Source organism: Eucyclogobius newberryi, unplaced genomic scaffold (assembly GCF_026437365.1).
Source record: "Eucyclogobius newberryi isolate DKJ021-1_F unplaced genomic scaffold, fEucNew1.0.hap1 SCAF_4, whole genome shotgun sequence".
In the NCBI taxonomy this organism is placed as follows: Eukaryota; Metazoa; Chordata; class Actinopteri; order Gobiiformes; family Gobiidae; genus Eucyclogobius; species Eucyclogobius newberryi.
This window is the reverse complement of record NW_027316056.1, coordinates 34,034,838-34,045,104: the sequence shown is the minus strand read 5'-3', so window position 1 is coordinate 34,045,104 and position 10,267 is coordinate 34,034,838. Positions and strand designations below refer to the sequence as shown.

The 10,267-nt window shown below is 41.9% G+C and overlaps 1 protein-coding gene across 2 annotated transcripts in view; it reads right to left on the bottom strand.

Annotated features, from left to right (window-relative positions):
• tab1 (TGF-beta activated kinase 1/MAP3K7 binding protein 1) overlaps positions 1-10,267 on the bottom strand; it is a 38,478-nt gene continuing 28,211 nt past the window's right edge. The window contains exons 9-12 of one of the 2 annotated variants that reach the window (XR_011930105.1): positions 9,759-9,963; positions 6,370-6,523; positions 2,599-4,881; positions 1-2,550 (exon numbers count right to left, since the gene is read on the bottom strand). Coding sequence is in view for 1 of the 2 variants with exons in the window: in XM_072462581.1 (XP_072318682.1) it covers positions 4,644-4,881; positions 6,370-6,523; positions 9,759-9,963 (597 nt within the window). In the remaining variant the exon portion in view is untranslated. Of the gene's footprint in view, positions 4,882-6,369; positions 6,524-9,758; positions 9,964-10,267 lie in introns of both variants that reach the window. The other variant, XM_072462581.1, reaches the window with a different exon arrangement.

Below are 10,267 nucleotides of genomic sequence, written 5' to 3'. Positions count from 1 at the left end.
ATATATACACCTCAAATATGTCCAAAAGAATGGAACAAATGCTCTCAAACTTTATCCACAATAATAAAACAGGATTTATTAACAAACAACAAACACAAGACAACACACAATAAGGGTGTAATAATTAATTTGGACGCCGAGTAGGCTTTTGATTCTGTTAGCTGGCCATATTTATTTGAAGTCTTAAACAAATTAAACATCCATATTGGGGCTCTTTACGATGGCCCAACATCGAGAATTAAGATCAATGGCCATCTGACAGATCCATGAACTCTGGAAAGGGTGGTGAGGTAGGGCTGTGCTTGGTTCTCCCTCCTGTTTGTTGTGTGTTTGGAACCATTGGCCCAATATATTAGACAATCAAAAACAATTCATAGGGTTACAATTGATGGGATGGAACATAAAATTGCAATGTGACAGATTTTCTACAAAACCAAAATGGAAATTATCTCATTCTGGCATCCCCTTTGACCTTTAGAAATACCTACCCATTTAAATGACATATGGAATCTCTTAGATATTAAGGTGTGGTCCTCCATAGAGACCAATCAACAATTCTAGAGAAAAATTATACCCCTCTTTTTACTACTATAAAGGGTTAGGGTTAGTTTATTTTCATCCTAACTGGTTGTTTGATGAGTGGAATAAAGCGATCTCATTTGTAAGCCAAGGGGGGAAAAGTATCTGATTCAAAACTTAACAATTATCAGAAGATATGTAAGGTTTTGTCAGCTGTGAGGTCCATCTACGACAGTGTGGTAGGGTTTGGGTTGACATCTGACTGTTTGATGGCACCAAAAGGATTTTAAAGACTGCTGCATTCTTATCTTCACAGAGAGGCTTAGAGAGCATGACACAGACACGGATCTGTCGATTGGGGATTTTGGAACACCTTTCCAACTCGATCGGGACACAGACACCACAGGGAAAAGCCAAGCAGGTGGGGTATGTGTGTACATCTGTGACTGTCAGGGCAGGCATCTGTACCCCTGATATTGAGCTCTGTGTGTATCCCTCTGCCCATCATCAATGGGGCTCTAAGAGCCATCATAGGGAACTCGATGAAGCTGTGGAAAACCACCCTTGAGGCCAATGGCAAGGCACTTGCACAAGTGTCCGTCAAATGTGACATATACCAAGGAAAGGCCCCGTCCCCACTGCTGTTCTGCATAGGTCTAAACCTCCTCAGCTAAATAATCAACAAGACTGGCTATGGATACCGACTCAGGAATGGGGCCACGATCAGTCACCTCCTCTACATGGATGACATCAAGCTGTATGCTAAGAGCAAATGAGACATCAACTCACTGATCCACACCACCAGGATCTACAGCTCAGATATCGGAATGTCATTCGGACTAGAGCAGATGGTGACTAAGAGAAGGAAGGTGGTCCACACAGAGGGGGTCTCACTCCCAGAAGGAACAATAGCAGACATTGAGGACAGTGACAAGCACCTTGGAATCCCACAGGGAAATGACAACCTTGAAGAGGTAACAAGGAAAAAGGCTACAGCCAAATACCTACGAGTGAGGCAAGACCTTAGAAGCCAGCTCAATGGTACGAACAAACCCCGGGCAATAAACAGCTACGCCCTGACAGTGATCCGATCCGATCAGTTGGCCAAAGGAGAAGATACAGACCACAGATGTTAAGACACAAAAGCTCCTGACCATGGAGGGTTCCACCCCAAATCCAGCACCCTGAGACTGTACACTAGCCATAAAGAAGGAGGTCGTGGACTAGTGAGCGTGAGAGTCACTATCCAGGACGAAACGTCCAATATCCATAAATACATCAAGGACAAGGCTCCTACAGATGACGTGCTCAGTGAATGTCTCAGACATTGGGGAACAGAGGATGATGAGGTGCTGGAGGGACCATCATGGGAGGACACGCCCCTACATGGGATGTACCACCGGAACATAACTGAAGGGGCTGACATCAAGAAATCCTACAAATGGTTAGAAAGAGCCGGTCTGGGGTCTTCTGTCTTGACTCTTGATCCTTTGATATTAAGGAATTATTACAGGGACACTCAGTGGATGATACATTTAAGTGTCTTTAAAGTACAGGATTAATAGAAAGGGGTTTAAAATACTGCTAGGGCCTTCCCATTACACACTCCACCAGATGGTGTCAGTATGCAGACTCTTGTCACACTCGCACTTTGTTCTTATAGCTTTTGGGACAGGTGGACTTGATGACATCACAAAATATGAAGCTTATGTAAACACTTGCCACAATATAAGCCAATAGTTAATCTGCATTTTAATATTTAACAAATAAAACAAAAAACATCTTCATCCAAAACACTGCACCATTGTGAATGATAAAAAAATAACAATCACCCATCAGTCCTTTTCATCATACTTCTTTAAAGTTGTTTATTCTTGATAGTGCTTGTCCAAATAAGTCAAAAATATTGTAGGCGTTGAAGTTAAAGATTCTACTGAAAATACATGTTCAGAATTCTAGTTCTGGGTCCCTATTTCATCTGGTGGATCAGAATACTTGACTTTTCTAAAATCAAAGGAATACATTGTTGTACTATATACATAATATTGTTATAGTTATATTGCTTTGCTCTGTTTATACACTATGATATAATGCAATTTAAAGTATTTTAAGTTCAGGTAGCCTCTTTCGAATACAGTATTGAATAATTAGGCTATTCTTCCCAGCAAAGTCCAGGCATGTGTCTACAAGAAATATAGCCTAATAAGCTTCATGGCTAAATTTAGGCCTCAATGATTATTATTGTCATTGTTATTATTATTAGGTGGGCGCTAATAACGTTCATTAATACGCTTGTTCCCGTTAGGGGTCGCTGGTGACTTTGGGACTTAGGCGGGACACACCCTGGACAGGAGTCGATCGCAGACGCAGTGAGGGTCGTGATCGACATATTGGGCACCGCTGGTTTGAATGATAAACAACCAAAGACAAAGTAGATCTACTATAAATGCTCCTGTCATTCAATCCAAACTGCCTGGTCAAGCTGGTGGTGCGCCTCGGAGCACTTGTTGCCCTACGCAATGTAGGGTTAACACAGGGTATTAATAATATTATTATTAAAATAAGAGTAGTACTATTCAGATGGAAGTATAAAAGTCTGTTTAAAAGTTAACTGAAAAACACTGCTGCATTTGTCTTTTAACTGGCGACTGGACACTAATTGTGAGGAAATGGAAGCAAGTTTGACTCCACACATCTGTGAGAAAAGATGATAATAAGATGATAAAAGCATTTGATAATAAAGATCAATGATTTGGAAACTGTAGTGGGCTGATCTATCGTCTTGATCACGCGCTTCTGCACTTGTGGGTTATGTGATCTTTGTATATGAAGTGCATCTTTTTTCTAAGTCTTCTTTGATGCATCCTCAGTGAAACAGGCGGAGCAAGTTCTCATCCGGGGATTTCCAGCGAACTTGCTATGAAGCGAACTTTGAATTGGTACAGGACTTGTGTCGTCAAGGACATTTCATAAGTCCACAAGCACACAAGTCTGCACAAGTATGTGGGTTGAGGTGGAACTTGGTGCAAAGTACAGAGACCCCCTGGTGACAGGGAGGAGAAATATTTGTAATTTTAAATTCAAATTACTATTTTGTTCCCACCAATTATTCTTTATTCCCACAATTTAGGCAAAACATTCCCACAAATTGGACAAAATGTTCCTACAATTTCGATTTGAAATAAAAAAAAGGTTGTTATGCGCTACAACATGTCTGCATTCAGCTAAACAGGACTACAAAATGGGCTATATATCCAAGTTAATTTAAGCCAATTATAGAACCTATAACAATATTATCAGCATTTTTTTCCTGCTATCTGTGCCCAGCTCGTCTTATTTGCTTGACCCGCCAGCCCCGCCCACATTCTGTTCAAATGCGTAAGGGTCAAGAATCGGAGTCAGAGCCAATGAAATCGTCGGTAATCCATTTACCTCTCCAATCCCAGGCGGAGGTTTTAACGCGTCACACTGAGATACGGAAGTAGCTCTTCACCCCCGTTCCAAAACATTCAAGATGGCGGACCCGGCTCGTGACCCGGCCCGTGACCCGGCCCGTGACCCAGCTCGTGACCGAGTGTTTACTTCTGTTCTCGCTTCGGTTTGAACAATCAGGAAAGTCCGCTCTACTCGCCGTGATGAACGTGCGTTAGATGCGGTTATACGAAGGGCGTCATCGCGATTCAGGAGACATTTTCTGCATTCGGGGACGGATAACGCGGAACACGCCTTGTTGACATGGGCTACGTAATATCTGGTTAAGCGTGTCGCGTTTTTTGCGTCACTTCTGGGTTTATGTGACTGGTTCTTTCTCTGCTCTAAACTCCGCCCTAGAAATTGAACCTCAGCGGTCGAGCCCCAGAACCACACGGTTTAGATAAGTAGTTTGCAAAAACAAGTTTTTTGGTCAGGCAAGCGTCTTATAGCACATAACAACCAGGTTTTGGCTAACTTGGTATACAAATATTTTAATTTGTCCTTAACTTTATCCCCTTTTACTAGGGGGCCTCCATAGCAAAGTTTGAAGAGCACTGAGCTAGAACTTGTAAATAAATCCAAAACAGTATAAAGGACTCAAATGATAGATACAGTAAATAGTCCAATCCAAGTCCTTTAAACTCAGTAAATTACTGCGGCCCCAGCGTGGCTAGGTCGGTGGGCAGGTCAGAGGGCAGGTCAGCATGCTCGTTGCCCCACAGGTGGTAGAAGTGGCTGAAGTCCACATAGGGGGGCACGCGGCCAGTCTCGTCTGGCTGAGCTGCCTGGCTGCCTCTCTGCCTGAACAGGCTGCCGTCCCCCGAGCTGGAGCTGGAGCTCTGGGTCTGGGTGTTGGTCGATTGGAGTGTGGTGGTGGGGCTCTGGCTGCTATAACACAACACAATAAATAGTACATGCAAAGTCATTATGTGTATGCCCAGATTTTTTCCCAAATTCAACAGTTTAGTTTTAGTTTATTGGTTTATTTATCAGGGACAATGCACTTTAAACATTGATCTACAGGAAAGATGCTTGTGCCATGTTATAGCAAAGTTGCTCATTTCCACGTGCAGTCCTGACTCCTGAGACAAATAGCATTAATGCCAATAAAATACATGTAATGTATTTTGAGTATATTAATACACACATCCAGATTCAAAGATTGCTAATACTTTGTTTTGCTAAATTCATGCAAATTGAACCCATTGATCTCAACGGGTTCTTCCCGAGTTAAATAAAGGTTAATAGATAATACCGTATTTTCCGGACTTTAAGTCACACCTTTTTTCATAGTTTTGGCCGGGGTGCGACTTATATTTATATTTATACACTTATACTTATACTCCGGAGCGACTTATATGTGATATTATTTGTTATTTTCACACTTGCAACCGCATTTCATACTCAACTTAATAAATGCTTTTTTCTTCTCTATTATGCATTTTTTGGCTGGTGCGACTTATAGTCCGAAAAATACGGTACACAAAAAGACTGATGACTTAAAATGTACTGTATGCATTGTATATTTGAACTGCAGATTTTTGATTTTTTAACCTGAGAAAATCAATTAAAATGTAGACTGCAAAATTCAGCAACTGATATTCAAAATGAAAAATAAAAATAAAGCATGTTGATTCAGGATTAAAAAAAGTGAGACATTTGCCACCATTTAGACTGTATTGTTAGAAACTTGAATTTCAAACAACATTTTGATATTAAAGTGGAACTGAACACCTGATCTCCACCCACAGGAGGAGTCTGAAGGACTAAATGGGATAGTAACCACACTAAAGGGGTGTGGTTGACTAAAGGAAAGAGGCGGGAGGGGCAGGGTCTGGAGGAATATTTTATATCTTAGGATCTTACTGTGAAAAAGTCATTGAACCGTTTGATTAACCAGCGTTTTTGTAAAGCCTAGTTGAGTTTCACTGCTCACACCCAGGTCTGATTACCACCATGTGTAGAACCTGCCAGACGCAGCAGGAATTCAGATCTAAAAAGAAATACTGTTTTGCAGTTTTCTGTTCTTTTCTGTATGCTTATGTTTTGGGTCCCAGAAGGACTTTTTGTCTTTACATCTGTGGTAGATCTCAATTGTTTGGGAGAAGGAGGCACGAGAGTTGATATGGTAGATTCAGAATCATGGTCAGCATCATCGTCACCCTCACCATGCTGCCCACAGACTGGGGGCAATTAGTGTGTTTGATGAATCCTATTTAATAAGACTTATCAAATAGCATTCATCAAACACACTAATTAAGCTAAATACAACTTCAGGGCTATGCTTATGAATGCATTTTTTTCTGCACAATATTTTATCAATATATATCAATCAATATATTTTAATTTATTGCTTGTAGTTGGTGGGGGACTCACCCTGGGGTGGGGGTCTCCTCCTCTGGTGCAGAAGTGGTGTTGGTCCCGTTGGTAAGGGTGCTGATGGATGGCATGACCAGGGACAGCATCACACTGGTCTTACTGGTGCTCTGAGAGTTGGAGTAGGGCACTGACACTGGGTAGATACGCCCTCCTGAAAATACATGGAACATAGACCACATGAAAAATATGCAGAGAAAACAGTACAAACACTGGAAGTTTATTTGGATATTTCCACATTTCATGAGTTTCAGCTTTCAGTATTTCGTGGATTAGACCCCTTTGTTTACTAGCCTCAGTCTGAGCTAGCCGAGCTTAGCTGCTAACTTCATGGCTGAATATTCCCACGCCTTGACCTGCTGAAGTTTTCATTGCCATTAGGCACCGTTATTCAGTTTGAAGGAGGAACCTCCCATAAAGGTCCAAGTAATAATGGAACCAAAAGAAAACAAACAACACAAAAAACAAACACCAAAACTGTTCACAAACGGTATGTTTCCACTTTGTCCTCCATGTCCAAACAGATCACTGTGAATCATCTAACAATGGAATATACATTCTTCAGTGAAGAGCCTTATCTGTTCATGATTTGCCTATAAACTGACTGGTTAGATAAGCATTTTCAAAAAGTATTGTTAGTATTATTTGTATTAACAATGATTCATATGTTTTGTTTGTTCATCTGCAGGTTATGGTCTGAGGACAGTCATTACTGGGGTGGAGGAAGTGTTTACTGATGAGAACATGCAGATACATAAAATGGGTCAAATGCAGAGGACACTGGAGGAGCTCTGACCGAACTTCTTCAAAGAATCAGACTATTACGATCGATAAGATGTGGGATATGTTGCATTGCCTATTGAAACACTCTAATAATAATTGGGGCTGTATGATTCCTCAAGATCAAATCCAAGTCACATTTTAAACTGTGAAAACATGCTAATCTCAAATGCGTGGTATTGTTGTACTAATTTAGCGCTTTATGTTTTTCTCCCAAGTGTCAATGCAGCAGGAAGTATTTAAGATGGTCACAAACTGGTCTTACTGATCACCAGTAAGACCAGTGTGATGCTGTGTCTGGTATTATTGGTTGACCTGAAAATTGTGTATTTTATAACAGGTTTTTACTCTGGCAGTATTTTTTCAACCAACAAGACCCAAGGCCCATTATCCCATTATTCAAGAGCATCTCTTGATCAGTGTGAATCTCCTCAGCCAAGACTTGTTTAATCTTGGCTGAATCTTCTGGTTGACAAGCATCAAACTGAGAGGCCCAAGTGTGGTGATCGATCTGAAGATCTGTGAGGCAGTGTCACCATCAAACACCCACTCTGCAATCTTTAGTTGGATAAGAAGCAGCAGCAATGTCTCTGTAAAGTAAAGGCTTATCTTCTGATTTCTTCTAAAGTAAAATAACTGTCCTGTTCAGCTGTCTCAATGTTTTTATCTTAACTGACAACCACCTAAACGGCTTTATGAGATCAGAATCAGAAAATGTTTTACTGCCATTGTCAGTGAGTTCTAAGAATAACAGTACAGAAGGAATTTACTTTGATGTGGTGCAACATAAAACAATGAATATTGTTTGTAAAATATAATGAGGTGACCATAATAATTCTCCAGTAGCAGTGGGACAAACCGTGCGAGCGCCGTAGGCGGCGCAAGCGAAAAGTACTACAGCGCTCGCACAGTGATCTTAATATTACCCTTTTCCCTTTTACCCCTGAAGGAGCTTGATCAATTGAATTCAAACAGGATTGTCACTATCCGGTTTGTGTGCGTCTGTGTGTGAGAGAATACCCGCCATGCTAAAACCCCTCAGCGAGAACACGGAGTAGGAAAATACTTTTGTTCTTCTACCATTTTCGAGTGTGTGAGTGGAAACAGACTAAGATGGAGTACAGCAAGTTAATCCATCGATCACTAGAGCACATGTCAGAATCAGAATCAGAAAAGGTTTATTGCCATTGCTAATGAACAGAATTCACAAACATAGGAACTTGCTTTGTTGATGCGGTGCAACATAAAACAATGAAAAATGATAAAACAAACTATATATAATCAAAAAGAAAAACAATATAAATCTGCTATCGGATAAAAATAAAATTAAAATAGGCTTTCTACACAACATTTACAGTTGAATTGACAGATGTAGCGCAGGAGTCAACAGTGCAGTGAGTGATGGGTCCGGATAGACCGTAGCCTCCTGCCTGAGGGGAGTGGCCTCCTGCTTGAGGGGAGTGGCCTCCTGCCTGAGGGGAGTGGCTCAAATAGTCCGTGTCCAGGGTAAGAAGGGTCGGCTGTGATTCGACCTGCTCGTCCTAGAGTCCTGGAGACGTACAGGTCCTGCAGAGATGGAAGTTCGCGATCACCTTCTCAGCAGAGCGCACAATGCGCTGTAGTCTCTGTTTGTCCCTGGCTGTGGCTCCAGCGTACCACACGGTGATGGAGGAGGTGAGGATGGACTCAATGATGGCCGTGTAGAACTGCACCATCATCTCCGCTGGCAGCTTGGCTTTCCTCAGCTGCCGCAGGAAGTACATCCTCTGCTGGGCCTTGATGAGGGAGCTGATGGTGGCTCCCACTTGAGGTCCTGGGTGATGGTGGTGCCGAGGAAGCGTAAGGAGTCCACGGTGGTGATGGGGGAGTCTGAGATGGTGAGGGGGGGCTGGGGGGCTGTGACTTTCCTGCAGTCCACGATCATCTCCACTGTTTTCTGGGAGTTGAGCTCCAGGTTGTTACTGCTGCACCAGGACACCAGCCGCTCCACCTCCCTCCTGTGGACAGACTCATCCCCGTCCGAGATGAGCCCGATGAGGGTGGTGTTGTGTGTAAACTCGATCAGTTTTATGAGGTTGGATTTGTCTTAAAGTCTTTTTTGTTGTCACTTGTTACAATTATTTGATGTGTCTTTTGATAAATTACTATGTTGACTGCAAGACATCTATCCAGATTAATACAAATATTATCTCTCCATTTCTAAATTGATTTAAATGCACTTATTATGTTTCATGTATTCCCTTATTCATTATAAAATCCCATTCTGAAATTAAAACGGCATTTTTCATTACTTTTGTTGAAAATTGTAAATCAATTTTGAGATTTATCACAGGAACATTGGTAATTAGAGCTGAACATAATACGGTAGTTTGTTTTGGACATAAGATTTGGGTGAGATAGTCGGAATATTTTCTCCTTGGTGCGTGCACTTTTTAATACGTGCATGTGTGTAATTTGCATGGCGTTAGCATTAGCATTAGCAGGGAGTGTTGGTTGTTGAGTGACGGAGCAACACGAAGAAGCAGCCGTCATTGGCTGGGTTCTTCCATGGATGCAGAACATGAATTGGTACACAGCTAGACAGTACCTTGCGTGGGGGGAGAGAGTACCTTGCGTGGGCAGGTCCGGCCTGGGGTAGTTGATGCAGCGGATGAGCAGGGTCATGTCCTCATGTTGGACACACAGGGGCGCTCTCTGGCGCCCGGACACGTACACATCATGGTGCACGCGTTTGACCCGCTCCACCACAGACTGAGCTGCCGCCTCCAGGTCCGACTGTTGCGCCAGCTCCGCTGCTACCATGGCAACCAGCTCCTATCAGCCAGACAACAGGAACAGTAGAGTTACCAGCTCCTGATATGGGAGCCAATTTGAGCACTTTTGATCAGTCAATAGAATGGTATAGTTTTTATTTGATTTTAAGCATTTAGACAATATTCAGTATTATCCATATCTTTTGTAAATTGATGAGCTATGAAGCTAAACAGGTAGCTGTTTATTTACATAGTCGTAACACAGTATAACCAATTAGATTTAATAAGATTTGTTTTATTTTTTTACAAAAGTGAAAAGGTAATTGCAAACTTTAAAGCAACTTCAATTTAATTTGATTTGTAAA